An 18,327-nucleotide genomic window follows, 5' to 3' on the forward strand; every position below is an offset into this window, starting at 1 on the left:
AGGATTACAGGTGTGAGCCACCTCACCCGGACTGGTTTGTTTTATTCTGAAACTTATCACCACCCCTGTCACTTTCCTTTGGGGGGTCTCCTGGGACAAGCCTGTCTCTCCTGCTCTGTGGCAGCCCCTCAAAGTGCAAATGCTTGAGGAAAGACTCCTGGGTCTTCTCTTTTCATAGCTAAATGACCCCCGCAGCCTGCTCCCTTTCCTATGTCCCTTGGAAATCTATGCCAGGGCTGGTCATGGGGCTCAGCACTGTGTGGCAAGGGCAGGGCCCTGGGGTTCTGTGCCACTCTTGCTCTAGACACTGTGCCCAATGTCCCAGCCCTCTGGGACCTGAGAGTGTGTGGCAGCCCGAGCCTGCTGGTGATTCACCCGGAGCTCCTGTTGGCTGAAACTCTTCACAGCCAGCCTCCAGCTGCCCTGGGCCAGCCTGTGCTGAAACTCCCACCCTCCAGGGGTTCACCGGGGTGGCCCGAGGTGCCAGCTAATGGTCCAGAGGACCTCACCGGCTTTCCAGTATGAGGCTCGACCCTGGCCTGCAGTTGAGGCAGGACCCAGGGCTGGAGTCGGTGGCATGGGCCCCTCTCGTCTCCCCATCTCCCGCTGCTGGCTCACCACAAAGGACGAGCTGCTGGTATCATCAGGGGTGGCAGAGTCAGGGCTGGAGCTGGGGTCACAGCTGGGGTTCTCGTTGCTGCTGCCTTGCAGGGGAGAGGTCAGGCCCTGCAGATAGGGTGCCGCCTCAAGCTCCTGGGTCCTGCTCCTGGGGGTGGCTGTGGGGCCCTCTTCCAGGAGCCCTGCTGACGGGGATGGGGCCCTGGGAGAAGAGACAGACCCATGACTTTTTCCCAAAAAGTAATGGGGAGTTAGGAGTACCCCTCACCCCACCCAGGCATACACACTCACTCACAAAGGGAGCCTGGGGCCCACACACTGCACATGCTGGTGTGGGAGGGGGAGCCAATGCCGAGGGCTGCCTCTGTGTCTGGCTTTTTATATGGGTTGCCTCGATGAGCTAAAACAACATCCCTTTAAAGTAAGTATAATAATTCCCATTTTAGGCTGGGCATGGTGGCCTCCATCTGCAATCCCAGCACTTTGGGAGGTTGAGATGGGCAGATCACCTGTGGTCAGGAGTTCGAGACCAGCCTGGTCAACATGGTGAAACTCCATCTCTACTAAAAACACAAAAATTAGCTGGGCACGGTGTCATGCGCCTGTAATCCCAGCAGCTTTGGAGATTGAGGCAGGAGAATTGCTTGAACCCGGGAGGCGGAGGTTGCAGTGACCTGAGATTGTGCCGCTGCACTCCAGCCTGGGCAACACCATGAGACTCCATCTCAAAAACAAATAAATAAAAATACAAAAATTAGTCAGGTGTGGTGGCGCATGCCTGTGATCCCAGCTACTCGGGAGGCTGAGGTTGCAGTGAGCCAAGATCTTGCCATTGCACTCCAGCCTTGGTTATAGAGCAAGATTCCATCTCAAAATAATAATAATAATAATGATTCCCATTTCAGAGAGGTCAAGAGACTGGCTGAGGTCACAGAGAAAGGAAAGGGCAGAGCTGTGTTATGAACGAAAACTATTGCCCCAGCCCCAATTTTCAACCGAAAGTGGAGCTCCTTCTCCAAGTTAGTCTTAGTCTACTGACCCCAAGCTCAGTAAGTCTAAGAAGACATGGCCAGGTGCAGTGGCTCATGCCTGTAATACCAGCACTTTGGGAGGCTGAGGCGGGTGGATCACCTGAGGTTGGGAGTTCGAGACCAACCTGACCAACATGGAGAAATCCCGTCTCTACTAAAAAATGCAAAAACATTAGCTGGGTATGATGGTACATGCCTGTAATTCCAGCTACTCGGGAGGCTGAGGCAGGAGAATCACTTGAACCCGGGAGGCAGAGATTGCAGTGAGCCAAGATCGTGCTATTGCATTCCAGCCTGGGTAACAAGAGTGAAACTCCATCTTGATTAAAAAAAAAAAAAAAAAAAGGCTGGGCGCAGTGGCTCAAGCCTGTAATCCCAGCACTTTGGGAGGCCGAGGCGGGTGGATCACGAGGTTGAGAGATCGAGACCATCCTGGTCAACATGGTGAAACCCCGTCTCTACTAAAAATACAAAAAACTAGCTGGGCATGGTGGCGCGTGCCCGTAATCCCAGCTACTCAGGAGGCTGAGGCAGGAGAATTGCCTGAGCCCAGGAGGCGGAGGTTGCGGTGAGCCGAGATCGTGCCATTGCACTCCAGCCTGGGTAACAAGAGTGAAACTCCGTCTCAAAAAAAAAAAAAAAACCAAAAAAACAAACAAACAAAAAAAGGAGACAGACTCATGCTGGGCTAATGAGGATGTGAGAGGCAGCACGCTCCACGGGCAGTGACAGGTTCACCAGCCTGGATGCTGAAGGAGGGAGCTGCTGAGAAAGCCCTGCTTTAAAAGAAGCCACAGGCTCAAGAAGGCTTAGTGCTGACAGGATCCCCAAAGAGTGACCCACAGATTGGCCTACATGATGATAAGTGCTGACCATAAAAAGAGCTCTGTAGTCAAATGATATACTTTTCTACCTCCCTTACCTAAAAGCCACAGTGCACACAGGCAAGCTAAAGGCTCTGACAAGTCCTGCAGGAAAGCTATTCAACTGCATTTATCCCAGACTTTCTGAAACATACTTGATAGCAAAGTTGTCTTTGAGGGTTTTTTTTTTTTTTTTTTTTTTTGAGACGGAGTCTCGCTGTATCACCCAAGCTGGAGTATAATAGCACCATCTCAACTCACTGCAACCTCTGCCTCCTGGGTTCAAGCAGTTCTCCTGCCTCAGTCTCCTGAGCAGCTGGGATTACAGGAACCTGCCACCATGCCCGGCTAATTTTTGTATTTTTAGGAGAGACGGGGTTTCACCATGTTGGTCAGGCTGGTCTTGAACTCCTGAGCTTAAGTGATCCACCCACCTTAGCCTCCCAAAGTGCTGGGATCACAGGTGTGAGCCACCTTGCCCTGTTTTTTTTTTTTTTTTTTTTTTTTGTATGTTTGTTTTTAACATGCCTACCCATGAGGAGCACCTAATCACAGTGCAGTGCTGATTTGATTCAAGCCCTTTTATTTTACAGACAGGAAAAATGAGACACAGAAAGACAGAGTAACTTGCTCAAGATCCAGCAGGGATGAATCTTAAGCTGGGACCCAGGTTTCTAGACACTCAGGCCATGGCCTCCCAAGGTACCATGACCCTAAAGGAAGACTTCCACTTGGGCCTGAGGATGGAAGGAACCCCAGAGCCTGGAGCAGTGCACACCCAGGTAGGTGGGTGACAGCAGGTGCCCCTGGGTGCAGGGACTATTTAATCTTTAAAGCTGTGCGAAGGGAACCAGCAAATGTGAGCAGGATGTGGCCATGCCCACTGCAAGGTGGGTACACAGCAGCCACACACCCAGCTGAGCGAGGTCTTGGAAGGTTATGGGGTGGGCAGGGCCCCTGGGAGAGACAGCCAGGGTTGGGGAGGGGAGGCTCAGCCACCCAGGTGCAAGCACAGTGGTGTGATCTGAGTTCTTCTGTGGGCCTGAGGAGCACGCCCACCTCCTGCCTGTGCCTAGGCTTGGAGGACTGAGCACATGACCCATGCCAGCAGCCATTAGATACAGGCGCTGCCTTGGGGAAGGAGCGCAAGTGGGAAGGGTGAGGGTGTTCCACCCGACAAAGATCTTCCCCGAGCCCTGGGGCTCTACCCACCTCTTGGGGCCTGGCCTGAGGCCTGGGTCCACCACAGGCTGGCAGCTGGAGGTTGAGGAGCTAAGTGGGTCCTCAGGGACTGGTGGGCATCGAGGCAGGTCGCAGTAGGGCACCTCAGCAGCCGAAGGGCTCCTGAGCTCCTGGACCAGGGTTGGAGAGAGGAGGCAGCTCAGAGCCCACGTGGGTGCTCCCCTCCCCCTGCACAGCCCCTCCCGGCACTGGGCAGTGTGGGAGTCTCCAGGCGTCTCCTCCAGGGATCTCACACTTCCCAAGGAGCTGCCCATCAGGCAGGAAGCGCCCCTTGGGACTCAAGCCGAGGGCTGGTCGAGGCGCCTGGTGTGTGCATGCACACGTGTGTATACATATGATGGGCCTTGGAGCAGGTATGTGTATGGATAAAGGCCTGGTATTGGGGGCACACGTGTGCACATGGCATCGAGAGCTCTCGTGCATGCACGTCTCTGCAGTTCCCGAGGGTACACTGATCTGTATGTTTGCATAATTTTAAGTTATGTATACATGCATGTGTGTGTGTGCGCCCCAGAATGAGCTGGATAGAAGGATCCATCAGGTTCTTTTCTGGCCAAAAGACAAAGCTGAGGAGGAAGGATTCAGTGGGCTGAGAGAAGGGAGAGGTCTGAGGGAGGAAGAGGCGGTTTGATGGTGGAGGAGATGGGAAAACAAGGCCTTGGAGTACAGAAGAGATTTGCCCCACTAACAGAGAAGCAGGGGCTCCAGGGCTGGAGGGTCAAGGCCCAGGAAAAGGGCGGGGGCCTGGAGCCAGCTGCCCACTCCTCTCTCCCTCCGCCCTCGGGAAGCCACACCTATGAAGGCTGGTCTGGTGCTGGGCTCACCAAGGGGGAATGGCTGCTCACCTCCAGGGTCCCCTCCCCATTCCTCCCCACCTCGGGAGAGCTGCAGGTCCCTCCCCTGGTGGTGGGAGACAGTGGCCATGTCACCCTGCGCCCCGCCTCCTCTCGGATTACCTGGGCTGCGGGCTCTGGCGGTGGTGGCGGCTGTCGGCTGTCAGCACCCTTGTCCCCGGGGGGCTCCGGCTCAGGCCCCCACGCTGCCGCCTTCCCAGGCCCCGACTCCAGGCCGTGGTGGCAGCAGCAGCTGAGGCAGTGGAAACCTTAGAGGGACTGGCTTCGGGAGCAGGGGCCCCTCATTACTGTTTCATAAGCCAGGGCCCGGCCAAGAACAATGTGGGACATGAAACCGCAGGAACCCGATCCCAGCAGCTCACCTGAGAGCTAGGAGGGGCAGGAGCCTGGGCATGGGATCCCTGGGGATCCTGGAGTCCAGAGCCCAGGGCCAAGGCAGCAGCCTGGTCGGCACCCTGGGGTGGGCACAGGCTCTCCAGGTTCCAACAAGGCAACTGCTAAGGGACGGGCGGTGCCAAGGATTAGGGCTGGGGTGTCTGCTGTGACAGCCAGGCCAGGGGAGGCCCAGCAGGATTCAGTTTCGCCCCCTGCCCTGCGGTCAGATTCTGATCAGAGCTCGGCAGCAGGAGGTGTCAGATCCACAGCCGGGCCTGGCGCCTTGGCCACCCAGGGGACACCACAGCAGAAATGAGGAAGGAGAGGCACTCTAGGCATCAGCCAGGGGTCTCTGGCCTGCCAAGCCCAGCAGGAGCCCTAGCTTGATGTGACATCTCATCCTGGCTTTCACCCCAGCCCCCATCGCCACCCACCACCCGCTCGAACGTGCCCCCTGGTCAGTCGCCAGCTCTGATTTCCTATCTGGCGGGTCAGCACTGGCTCTGGCCTCAGATGGACCTCAGTCCGCATCCTGGCTCCTCCACTTCCCCGCTGGTGACCTCAGGCCGATAACTTCCCCTTTGGGAGCCTTGTTTTCTCCTCTCTGAAATGGAGGCTGAGGTATGACCAAGAGCTGGGCCATGTGACGTATCCTCTCTGTGCCTCAGTTAGCTCATCTACAAAACCAGCAGGACAGCAGGACCCACCTCCTGCGGGTGTTCTGAGAATTAAATGAGTTAATATTTGTAAAGGGCTTTCTTCTTCTTTCTTTCTTTTCTTTTTTGAGGAAGTCTTCCTCTTGTCGTCCAGGCTGGAGTGCAATGGTGCAATCTCGGTTCACTGCAACCTCCGCCTCTGGGGTTCAAGCAATTCTTCTCCTGCCTTAGCCTCCCCAGTAGCTGGGGTGACAGGTGCCTGTTACCATGCTCAGCTAATTTTTTTTTGACCAAGTTTCACTCTTGTTGCCCAGGCTGTAGTGCAATGGCTCAATCTCAGATCACTGCAACCTTTGCCTCCTGGGTTCAAGCAATTCTGCCTCAGTCTCCCGAGTAGCTGGGATTACAGGCATGTGCCACCACACCTGGCTAATTTTGTATTTTTAGTAGAGATGGGGTTTCTCCATGTTGGTCAAGCGGGTCTTGAACTACCAACCTCAGGTGATCCACCTGCCTTGGCCTCCCAAAGTGCTGGGATTACAGGTGCGAGCCAGTGCACCTGGCTAATTTTTGTATTTTTAATAGAGACAGGGGTTTGCCAGTGTTGGCCAGGCTGGTCTCGAACTCCTGATAGCAGGTGATCAGCCTGCCTCAGCCTCCCAAAGTATTGAGATTACAGGTGTGAGCCACCCCACCCGGCCCATAAAGGGACCAATAGTGTCTGGTCTCAGCCTGGGCAGCAGAGCAAGACATTGTCTCTACAAAAAATTTTAAAAATTAGCTGGGTGTGGTGACGCATGCTTGTAGTCCCAGCTATCTGGAGGCTGAGGCGGGAGTATTGCTTGAGCCTGATGAGTTATGATTTTGCCATTGCACTCCAGCTTGAAAGACAAATGAGACTCTGTCTCAAAAAAAAAAAAAAAAAAAAAAAAAAAAAAACACCAAAAAAAAAAACCTTAAATATAACAAGTTATGTAAGAATATTAAATAAAATTTGATAAATGTTAAACTGGCAGAATAATGTTAAATACTGTTAAGAATAAATAGTCGGGCACAGGGGCTCACATCTGTAATCCCAGCACTTTGGGAGGCTGAGGGAGATGGATCACAAGGTCAGGAGTTTGAGACCAGGCTGAGCAAGATGGTGAAACCTCGTCTCAACTAAAAATAAAAAAAGAAAATTAGCTGGGCACAGTGCTACACGCCTGTAGTTCCAGCTACTCGGGAGGCTGAGGCAGAAGAATTGCCTGAACCCAGGAGGTAAAGGTTGCAGTGAGCCAAGATCATATCACTGCACTCCAGTCGGGGCGACAGAGCGAGACTCCATCTCAAAAAAACAAAAAGATGTCACAACTGGACCCAACCGTTTCTTCGCTGAGCTCAAGGAGACACCTTTATCAGGCTCATGGAGGTAAGTCTGCACCCAGTATAGGTGCATAGGGATCATAGCTGCAGCAAAGCTGGGGATGGTTTTGTTTTTTTGAGACAGGGTCTCACTCTGCTACCCAGGCTGGAGCGCAGTGGTGCGATCACAGCTCACTGCTGCCTTCCCAGGCTTAAGTGATCCTCCCACCTCATCCTAGTGAGGAGCGAGGATGACAGGCTCCTGCCAGCAGGCCCTGCTAATTTAAAGAAATGTTTTCTTTCCTTTTTTTTTTTTTTGAGAAGGAGTTTCGCTTTTGTTGCCCAGGCTGGAGTGCAGTGGCACACTCTCAACTCACTGCAACCTCTGCCTCCCGCGTTCAAGCGATTCTCCTGCCTCAGCCTCCTGAGTAACTGAGATTACAGGCACACATCACCACACCTGGCTAATTTTTGTATTTTTTAGTAGAGATGGGGTTTCACCATGTTGGTCAGGTTGTTCTCCAACTCCTGACCTCATGATCCACCCGCCTAGGCCTCCAAAATTGCTGAGATTACAAGCATGAGCCACTGTGCCCGGCTTTTTTTTTTTGTTTTTGAGACGGAGTCTCGCTCTGTTGCCCAGGCTGGAGTGCAGTGGCACGATCTTGGCTCACTACAACCTCCACTTTTGGGGTTCAAGCAATTTTAACGCCACAGCCTCCTGAGTGTCTGGGACTACAGGTGCATACCACCATGCCTGGCTAATTTTTATATTTTTAGTAGAGGTGGGGTTTCGTCATGTTGCCCAGGGCTGGTCTCGAACTCCTGAATTCAAGTTGATCCACCTGCCTCGGCCTTCCAGAGTGCTGGGGTCATAGGCCTAAGCCACTGTGCCTGGCCTCCATTTTTTTTTTTTTTTTTTTTTTTTTTTTACATAGATTTTTTTGACTCCATGTTGGAAATCTCTTGACCTAAAGCCAGGGGCAAATATAGCCAAGGGTCTAGAATCCTTGGAGGCAAAATGGGTTAAACTTGGTCCCTGGAGACCTGTTGTGACAGAGAGATGGGGAGACAGTGAGTGAGGCAGAGAGTCAGCCAGGGAGACCTGCCCTGACCCCAGCAGCAGCATCTGAGGGTGGCAGAAAAAATCCCACCCATTCCTTCAGTGCTGACCATGCAGCACCTTGGAATGGGTCCAAAGTGGTAAAGGAGTGAACAGGGAGGTAAGTGGAAAAGGCCGGAAGAGGGTGTACCATCTTCTGGGACCCATGGTCAGTTTTTTTCGTTTTTTTTTTTTTTTTTTTTTTTTGAGACGGAGTTTCGCTCTTGTTGCCCAGGCTGGAGTGCAATGGCGCGATCTCGGCTCACCGCAACCTCCGCCTCCTGGGTTCAGGCAATTCTCCTGCCTCAGCCTCCTGAGTAGCTGGGATTACAGGCACATGCCACCATGCCCAGCTAATTTTTAGTATTTTTAGTAGAGATGGGGTTTCACCATGTTGACCAGGATGGTCTTGATCTCTTGACCTCGTGATCCACCCGCCTAGGCCTCCCAAAGTGCTGGGATTACAGGCTTGAGCCACCGCGCCCGGCGGTTTTTTTTTTTTTTTTAAACAAAGTTTTGCTATTATTGCCCAGGCTGGAGTGCAATGGAGCGGTTTTAGCTCACTGCAACCACCGCCTCCTGGGTTCAAGCGATTCTCCTGCCTCAGCCTCCCAAGTAGCTGGGATTACAGGTGCCTGCCACCACATCTGGCTAATTTTTGCATTTTTAGTAGAAACAGGGTTTCACCATGTTGGTCAGGCTGGTCTCAAACTCCTGACCTCAGGTGATCGGCCCGCCTCGGCCTCCCAAAGTGCTGGGATTACAGGTGTGAGCCACTGTGCCTGGCCCAGGGTTAGTTTCTTACTATCACATGTGGTACATAGGTGGTTGCCTGCCCAGAGTTGGGTCCCAGGGCCTGGCTCAGTGACACAAAGTCACCCTCATGCATTTGCAAAAGGAGAGTTTCACAGCCTTGAATCATTAAAGCAACCAGAAGCTCAAAAAGTGGAGGATTTGATGCAGTGGTCTTCTCCGATTCTTTTTTTTATTTTTTGAGACAGAGTCTTACCCTGGCAGTGGCCTGATCACAGTGCACTGCAGTCTCGATCTCCTGGGCTCAAACAATCTTCCTGCCTCAGCCTCCCAAGCAGCTGGGACTACAGGCGTGCACCACTACACCCAGTTAAATTTTTAGCTCTGTAGAGATAGGCTCTCACTGTGTTACCTAGGCTGGCCTTGAACTCCTGGTTTCAAGCCATCCTTCAGCCTCAGCCTCCTACAGTGCTGGGACCACAGGCAGGAGCCAATGTGCCTGGCCCCCTCTCTTACCTTGAAACCATCTCTGGCCTTGGCCCCTGGGGAGGAGGGGCCCACGGTGGGGTTTGCCTCCAAGCCTCTGTCCTTCTTGACTGTCTCTGCTGATTCCCTGGCCTTCACCCAGGCCTAGTCTCGTCTCATTCCACACTTTCCTCCGCAGACGATAGGCTCATCCGTGAGCAAGACTTCGGTCAGTGACAGAGCCTGAAGACTGGTAGGCCTCCGTCTCCCATGGCAGTCTGGCCCTGAGCTCCAGCCCCTCAATTCACTAACCTCCCCCTCATCTCCACTGTGTCCTACCCGCACCTCACACCATGCCCCAGATAGCGCCAGACAGACCTCCGAACCCAAGTATCCTGCCTGGAGAAACAACAGGAGTCAGCCATGGGTCTCCCCCTCCCCCACTCCCAGATCCTGCAGAAGCGCCTATTCAGTGAGTTCGGAAACGTGTCCATTTGCCACCATCTGAAAGCCCTGTCATCTCTGGCATGGATGAGTACATGCACCTTTTCCTGGCAGGTCACCTGATTCGCTCTCACCACTCTGCACTCCATTCTCTCTGCCCAGCAATCAGAGTGACTGTGAAAAATGCAAATCAGAGCACATCACTCCCTTATTTAAAAGCCATTGAAGAATGGCTTGCCCAGGCCAGGTGGCTCATACATGTAATTTCAGCACTTTGGGAGGCCAAGGAGGGTGGATCACTTGAGGCCAGGAGTTCAAGACCAGCCTCAACAGCATGGTGAAACCCCATCTCTACTAAAAATACAAAAATTAACTAGATATGCTGGGCGCGGTGGCTCACACCTGTAATCCTAGCACTTTGGGGGGCTGAGGCAAGCAGATCACCTGAGGTCAGAAGTTCAAGACCAGCCTGACCAATATGGTGAAACCCCGTGTTTAAAGAATAAATAGCCGGGTGCGGTGGCTCAAACCTGTAATCCCAGCACTTTGGGAGGCCGAGACGGGTGGATCACGAGGTCAAGAGATTGAGACCATCCCGGTTAACATGGTGAAACCCCGTCTCTACTACAAATACAGAAAATTAGCTGGGCATGGTGGCACGTGCCTGTAATCCCAGCTACTCAGGAGGCTGAGGCAGGAGAATTGCCTGAACCCAGGAGGCGGAGGTTGCGGTGAGCCGAGATCGCGCCATTGCACTCCAGCCTGGGTAACAAGAGCAAAACTCCGTCTCAAAAAAAAGAATCCTAAGTCCTCAGCATGTCTGCAAAGCCACACAAGGCCAGTCAGTGGGACCAGGCCCCCGATTCTCCATCCTTGTCCTATAGCTCCTCTGTGCCTCCCTCTGCGGCCTCTCCGGCCCCATGTGCAGCCTCCTTCCTCCTCAGGGCCTTTGCATATTCTTTTGTTTGTTTGTTTGTTTTGTTTTTGTTAGGGACAAACTGCCTCAGAAATCCCCCTCCGCGTAAGCTGATGCCTTCCCCGACTCTGATTGCTCTGCAGCTGCACTTCTGAACTCCTACCTAGGCGCCCCATCAAGGCCGCAAGTGATTATGGCCACCCGGGCAGCTCGGGGGAGGACAGGAAAACATAAGTTGTTTATCCATACTTATAAATTCCTGTTTGACACATATGTGTAAAAAATCCTGGTTTCTCTCTTTTTTTAAAAACTGCTGCCACAAAAGTCACAGGATGATGTATCGTAGGTCTGTTACAAGTTGACAAACTATCTCTGTGCCTGTTACAAGCTGATAGATTATCTCAGTCCTGAAACTCCCTTATGCGCCTCTCACCCCATATAAACCCCTCGTTTTATAAGCTCGGGGCTGCCTCCTCTGACTGTTACGGGGCTGGCGAATAAAACATGCTCGCCTGACTCTGAGGCTGCAGTGAGCCATGGCTGGACCACTGCCCTCCAGCCTGGACTATAGAGCAAGCCCTAACTACCAAAAAAAAAAAAAAAAAAAAAAAAAAAAAGAAAGAGAGAGAAAGAAAATCTCCAGCCAGTTCTGGTGTATTCTTAACATCTCTCTAACATCTGCTAATCTCCCTTTTTGACAAAGAGCCAACAGGATCAAGCTCAGAGCCTTCCATAGTAAACAGTCCCAGCTGGGCACGGTGGCTCACGCCTGTAATCCCAGCACTTTGGGAGGCCGAGGTGGGTGGATCACCTGAGGTCAGGAGTTTAAGGCCAGCCTGGCCAACATGGCAAAACCCCATCTCTACTAAAAAACACAAAATTAACCAGGCGTGGTGGTGGGCACCTGTAATCCCAGCTACTTGGAAGGCTGAGGCAGGAGGATCGCTTGAATCCAGGAGGCGGAGGTTGCAGTGATCTGAGATTTCGACATTGCCATTGCACTCCAGCCCGGGCAACAGAGCGAGACTCTGTCTCAAAAAAAAAAAAAAAGAAAAGAAAAGAAAAGAAAACACTCTCGAGTTAGGATTTGATGACATTTCTGGTTTTTTGTTTGTTTGTTTGTTTGTTTGAGACGGAGTTTCGCTCTTGTTACCCAGGCTGGAGTGCAATGGCGCGATCTCGGCTCACCGCAACCTCCTCCGCCTCCCGGGTTCAGGCAATTCTCCTGCCTCAGCCTCCTGAGTAGCTGGGATTACAGGCACGCGCCACCATGCCCAGCTAATTTTTTTGTATTTTTAGTAGAGACGGGGTTTCACCATGTTGACCGGGATGGTCTCGATCTCTTGACCTCGTGATCCACCCGCCTCGGCCTCCCAAAGTGCTGGGATTACAGGCTTGAGCCACCGCGCCTGGTGACATTTCTGTTTTGATTTTTTTCTTTTTCTACCTTTTTTCTTAACCTTGTACTTACAGGAAATAATTCTAGTTTTCTACTTGTGGTGATGATGTGAAGTTTTGTTTCAAAAGAAGGGGAAAAAGATGTTGATTTAAAGAATAACAAAGTAATAATAGATTCAATGAGGCAATAGTAAAACTCATATAAGCAGGAAGAAAGTGAAGAGTGTAAAATATTCACATGGTTCAACCACGTCATTGTAATGTGGGAAAATTGAGGCTGTGGTCGGGGGGAAGGCCAGCATTTGGTTTAACTGCAAGTTAGTGGACAGGAGAGGCCCAGTCCATCACCCATGTTCCCATCCCAAACCACCCCAACGATGTGGAAAACTGGCCCACCTGGTATCTTGCTCGATGGGCCTCCTCAGGGTGGAAGCAGTTTTGACAGTGGTTCTGGGTGAGCATGTTGGCCTCAAAGTGTTCACATGGAGCTCGCCCAGATACCTCCTCCATGTTGGGTGAGTCAGGCCAGGGCTGTTCCTGTGATCCAGTGGCTGACCCTCTAGGTGAGGCCTTGGGAAAATGAGGGGGAGGCAAAGACCAGATGACTGGCTGGTCACTCACCTGAGCCCCAGCCCCAGTTGCCCCAGTTTCCAAACAAGGACCAGGGAAATAAGGTTACTCATCCATTCCTTTGGATGTTCCTGTTCTCCATTCATCCCTGTTCATTTAGCTCACTCAACAAACACTCACTAAGCACCCACTAAGCACCCAGGCACTCACCTGCATTTGATGTGTGATTTCTAGTCCTTAATGCAGTGTTGCTGAAAGTGCATACCAAGGACTCTGCATTACACCCTCCTGGGCTGTTCATAAAAATGCAGATTCCAGGCCGGGCACCATGGCTGATGCCTGTAATCCCAGCACTTTGGAAGGCTGAGGTAGGCGGATCACTTGAGGTCGGAATTTTGAGACTAGCCTGGCCAATATGGTGAAACCCGACCTCTACTAAAATTATAAAAATCAATTGGGTGCGGTGGTGCATGCCTGTAATCCTAGCTACTTGGGAGGCTGAGGCAGCAGAATGGCTTGAACCCGGGAGGCGGAGGTTGCAGTGAGTCTAGACCTCACCATTGCACTCCAGCCTGGGCAACAGAATGAGACTCTGTCTCGAAAAAAAAAAAAAAAAATGCAGATTCCTGCTGGGCACAGTGGCTTGTGCCTGTAATCCCAGCACTTTGGTAGACCAAAGCGGGCAGATCACTTGAGCCCAAGAGTTCAAGACCAGCTTGGACAACTGGCAAAACCCCATCTCTACAAAAAATACAAAAATTAGCTGGGCAGGGTGGTACAGGCCTGTGGTCCCTGCTGCTCAGGAGGCTGAGGTGGGAGGATCATCTGAGTCTGGGAGGTCAAGGCTGCAGTGAGCCATGATTGTGCCACTGCACTCCAGCCTGGGTGACAGACTGAAAGCCTGTCTCAGGAAAAAAAAAATGCTGAGTAAGATGCTGTGGACCTGCAGTCTGAGCTACTCAGAAGCAGAGGCAGGAGGAGCTCTTGAGCCCAGGAGGTAATTGCTATAATTGCACCTGTGAATAGCTACAGCACTCCAGCCTAAACATAGTGAGACTCCATCTCAAAAAAAATATCTAGATTCCCCTTTCCCTCTCCCAGTCCACCCAGTCAGAATCTCTAGGGGAGTGAGGTCTGGGGCTGTGCATTTTAAAGAAGTGATTTCAGCCAGGGGCTCATGCCTGTAGTCCCAGCACTTTGGTAGCCTGAGGTGGATCGCTTGAGGCCAGGAGTTAGAGACCAGCCTGGCCAACATGGTGAGACCCCGCCTCTACTAAAAGTATGAAAATTAGCTGGGCGTGGTGCGCACCTGCAGTCGCAGCTACTTGGGAGGCAGAGCCACAAGAATCACTTGAACCTGGGAGGTGGAGGTCTTAGTGAGTGGAGATCGTGCCACTTCACCCCAGCCTGGGTAACAGAGAGAGACTTTATCTCAAAATAAGTAAATAGATAGAAATAAAAATAAAAAAGAAGTGATTCTCTAGGTGATTCTAATGCACCCCAAAGTTTGAGTGTCCTTGTCTTACAGCTACTCTGCATTGTAAATCAAATTAATCCTAATTTTAGATCAGGAAACTGAGGCTCCGAGAGGTTCCTTAGCTCCCTCAAGGTCACAGTGGCTGATTCCAAACCAGGTCCGTGTGTGTCCCTGCTCTCTCGGAGGTGGAAGTGAGGGGCACAGCGCCACACTGCCAACTCACACAGGTCCCTTGGGAAGCACAGGGAGGGCAGCAAAGGCCTGCCCAGGTATTTTCAGAGTTGAGGACAATGTCTTTGACAAAAGTGAACAGCCTAAGGTCACACAGCAAGTTGGTGGCAGAGCTTAGCCAAAAATAAGCCCTGGTGTCTCTTTTTGTTTTGTCTGTTTTTTTAAGACAGAGTCTCACTCTGTCACCCAGGCTGGAGTGCTGTGGTATGGTCTCGGCTCACTGCAACCTCCGCCTCCTGGATTCAAGCAATTCTCCTGCCTCGGCCCCCCAAGTAGTATCTGGGATCACAGGCATGCGCCATCACTCTGGATAATTTTTTTATTTTTAGTAGAGGCGGGATTTTGCCATGTTGGCCAGGCGAATTTCTGACCTCAGGTGATCCGCCTCCCTCGGCCTCCCAAAGTGCTGGGATTACAGGTGTGAACCACCATGGCCGGCCCTTGTTGTTTTTTGGGGGGTGGGGGCAGGGTGTTGCTCTGTGACTCAGGCTGGAGTACAGTGGCTTGATCACAGTTCATTGCAGCCTCAAACTCCCAGGCTCAAATGATCCTCCTGCCTCAGTATCCCCAATAACTGGGACCACAGGTGCATGCCACCATGCCCAGCTAATTTTTAAATGTTTTCTTCTGTAAAAACGGGACCTTGGCCAGGTGCAGTGGCTCACACCTGTAATCCCAGCACTTTGAGAGGCTGAGGGAGGCGGATCACTTGAGGCCAGGAGTTTGAGACCAGCCTGGCCAACATGGTGAAATCCTGTCTCTACTACAAATACAAAAACTAGCTGGGCGTGGTGGCACACACCTGTAATCTCAGCTACTCAGGAGACTGAGACAAGATAATTGCTTGATCCCAGCACTTTAGGAGGCCGAGGCGGGTGGATCACGAGGTCGAGTGATCGAGACCAACCTGGTCAACATGGTGAAACCCCGTCTCTACTAAAAATACAAAAAATTAGCTGGGCATGGTGGTGCGTGCCTATAATCCCAGCTACTCAGGAGGCTGAGGCAGGAGAATTGCCTGAACCCAGGAGGCGGAGGTTGCGGTGAGCCGAGATCGCGCCATTGCACTCCAGTCTGGGTAACAAGAGCGAAACTCCGTCTCAAAAAAAAAAAAAAAAAAAGATAATTGCTTGAACCTGGAAGGTGGGGGTTGCAGTGGAGTCAAGATTGCCCTGCTGCACTCCAGCCTGGGCAACAGTGTCTCAAAAAAAAAAAAAAAAAAAAAAAAGGCTCTTGCTGTGTTACTAAGGCTGGTTTTGAACTCCTGAACTCCTGATCTCAAGTAATCCTTCCCCCTCAGCCTCCCAAAGTGCTGGGATTCGAGGTGTGAAGCATCACGCCCTTCTGAAACCCTGCTGTCTTCACTTGTGCAAGGGTTCTTCTTTCTGGGTGCCCCTGGGGGCTCCAACATCCATGCCCTGGAAACTGGGTCAGGAGAGTCTCTTAAAGATGCCCTCTCTACCCACACAAAGTCCCAGGGGAAGAGTGGGGGGTGGGAGGAAGGCAACATCCCAAAACACATGCAGCTTTTGGTGCCCCCAGGTCACCTGCCCACATCCATCTTCACCTGGTGCGTTCCAGGGGATCAGGCTTTTGTTGCCAGTCTTGGTGAGCTGAGGAATTTCACCTCCTCCCCTGGGACAGCCAGAGCCAGGGCAAGGCTCCGCTCCTCCACCATCAGACCTGGAGAAGGGAATGAGGTGGGGGCGACAGCACGGCACGGTGGGCAAAGGGGCACCCACTGGCCCCTCCGTGACCCCAGGGTCTCTGCTCTTCCCCAGACGGTTGTCCTCCCGACTCCTGGTGGTGGTGGAAGGGGAGGGGGGGCGCATCGGCCCCGCCCGTCCTGGGCGTTGCTCTCCTGGTCTGGCCACATAATGGAGCGTCCCCTAGCAGGAGGACGCCGCTCATTTTCCGGAGGGCGGGTAGGGGGATCTACTCCACGTGCCCCTCGCTGCTCCCGTTTTCTCCCCTACTCACAACCAATAGGCAGAATCCTTCTCTAAAATGCACTTGAGATGTGCATATAAAAATCAAAACCTTAAGCAGCTACGCATGCCCCACCCGGAGAATGGCCCCGGGACCCCTCTCCATCCAGCCATTCACCCAGTTCCTCCCAGCATCCCTCGATCCCTACCCCTCCCATGGGCCACCCCCAACCGGCTCCTCTTTTCCGCGGTCTAGTACTAACCTTGGCTGGGTTTCCACGCACAGGGGCTGCCGGAGAGGGAATACCAGGGTCACGGCCTCTATTTTAACAATGAATCAGAGCGATGCTCGGGCGGTAGAAGGAGGGCACACCCCTGCCACGCTCGCCTAGGCGCTCTCTGGGTGCCTCATTTACATGAACACTGTGGGATTGGACAAGCCAGAGCAAGGGGCGGGGCGGAGGCGGGCGGGGCACGGATACCTCTAACCGCGGGACTCGCAGCACGTTTAGCCTGGGCAGCCTGCAGTCCTCGCCCGCTGGGAGACCCCAGGGAGCCCTCGAGAGGGCTGGCACTGGCGGATCTGGCTCCTTCTGACCTCTTTCCCGTTGGTTCTTTCTGGCGACAGTCCGCTGGGCTGGCTTTAGCACAGACCTTGGACTACAGTCTTAACAGTTTTCTTACCTGTAAATAAAGGAGACAGAGGCCTGGCGCGGTATCTCCTACGCCTGTAATCCCAGCACTTTGGGAGGCCGAGGTGGGCAGATCACTTGAGGTCGGGAGTTCGAGACCAGCCTGGCCAATATGGTAAAACCCGTCTCTACTAAAAATACAAAAATTAGCCGGGCGTGTTGGTGGGCGCCTGTAATGCCAGCTACTCGGGAGGCTGAGGCAAGAGAATCGCTTGAACCCAGGAGGTGGAGATTGCAGAGAGTTGCGATTGTACCACTGCACTCCAGCTTGGGTGACAGAGCATGCCTCTGTCTCAAAAAAAAAAAAAAAAAAAAAAAAAAAAAAAAAAAAAAAAAAAAAAAAAAAATTGGAGATAGTATAATACTACCTGTGAGGAAGAAATGAAAATGAAATAGTGGGAAGTCGGCCGGGAGCAGTGGCTCACGCCTATAATCCTAGCATTTTGGGAGGCCGAGGTGGGTGGATTACCTGAGGTCAGGAGTTCAAGACCAGCCTGGCCATCATGGTGAAACTCCATCTTTTAAAAGAAAAAAAAATTTTTTTTTAATAAAAAAATAAAAAGAAATAGTGGGAAGTCAAAAGTACGACATGTATCAGAACAAGTCCAGGCACCTAGTGAATCCTGAGTGGATGTACAATTCTAAAACTACAGCACCATGATTGTTATTTGCAGTCAGAGCTCCAGCGACTACCAAACATCCCTGGCTGAGGGTTTCCAACCTTCATTTGCACATGGCCATGGACTTGGAGCTCACTGGCAAAATGCAGTTTCTCCCCCTTTTAGGCTAACATTTATTCTGCACTGTCTGTATGCCAGTTCCTATTCTAAACCCTTTACATTCATGAGGGCATGGTAAGCTGAATTCATTACCAAGCTCCCCATTTCACAGCAAATAAAGATCAGAGAAGTTAACTTGCTAGTGTCACACAGCTAGTAAGTGGCAGAGCCAGGATTAAAACCTGAGTGTAGAGCCAGGCAAGGTGGCTAACGCCTATAATCCCAGTACTTCAGGAGGCCGAGGTGGGCAGATCGTTTGCCAGGAGTTCAAGACCAGCCTAGGCAACACAGCGCAACCCTGCCTACAAAAAAAGAAAAAGGGGTAAAGAAAAAATGGCCAGGCGCAGTGGCTCACGCCTATAATCCAGCACTTTGGGAGGCCAAGGTGGGCAGACCATGAGGTCAAGAGATTGAGACCATCCTGGCCAACATGGTGAAACCCCATCTTACTAAAATACAAAAATCAGCTGGGTGTATAGTTGCACACACCTGTAGTCCCAGCTACTTGGGAAGCTGAGGCAGGAGAATTGCTTGAACCTGGGAGGCAGAGGTTGCAGCGAGCGGAGATTGCACCACTGCACTCCAGCCT

At 52.1% G+C, this 18,327-nt stretch overlaps 1 protein-coding gene across 9 annotated transcripts in view; it reads right to left on the reverse strand.

Annotated features, from left to right (window-relative positions):
- TRIOBP (TRIO and F-actin binding protein) overlaps nt 1–16,950 on the reverse strand; it is a 73,902-nt gene extending 56,952 nt beyond the window's left edge. For 2 of the 9 annotated variants that reach the window (XM_074391115.1, XM_074391114.1), the window contains exons 1-2: nt 3,725–8,451; nt 619–820 (exon numbers count right to left, since the gene is read on the reverse strand). In XM_074391115.1, coding sequence (XP_074247216.1) covers nt 619–820; nt 3,725–4,008 — 486 coding nt within the window. In that variant the 5' untranslated portion in view covers nt 4,009–8,451. Of the gene's footprint in view, nt 1–618; nt 821–3,724; nt 11,251–12,457; nt 12,632–15,906 lie in introns of those variants that run through there. The other 7 variants (XM_074391122.1, XM_074391116.1, XM_074391113.1 and 4 more) reach the window with 7 other exon arrangements.
- Between the last annotated feature and the right edge of the window lie 1,377 nt (nt 16,951–18,327).

Source organism: Saimiri boliviensis, chromosome 21 (assembly GCF_048565385.1).
Source record: "Saimiri boliviensis isolate mSaiBol1 chromosome 21, mSaiBol1.pri, whole genome shotgun sequence".
In the NCBI taxonomy this organism is placed as follows: domain Eukaryota; kingdom Metazoa; phylum Chordata; class Mammalia; order Primates; family Cebidae; genus Saimiri; species Saimiri boliviensis.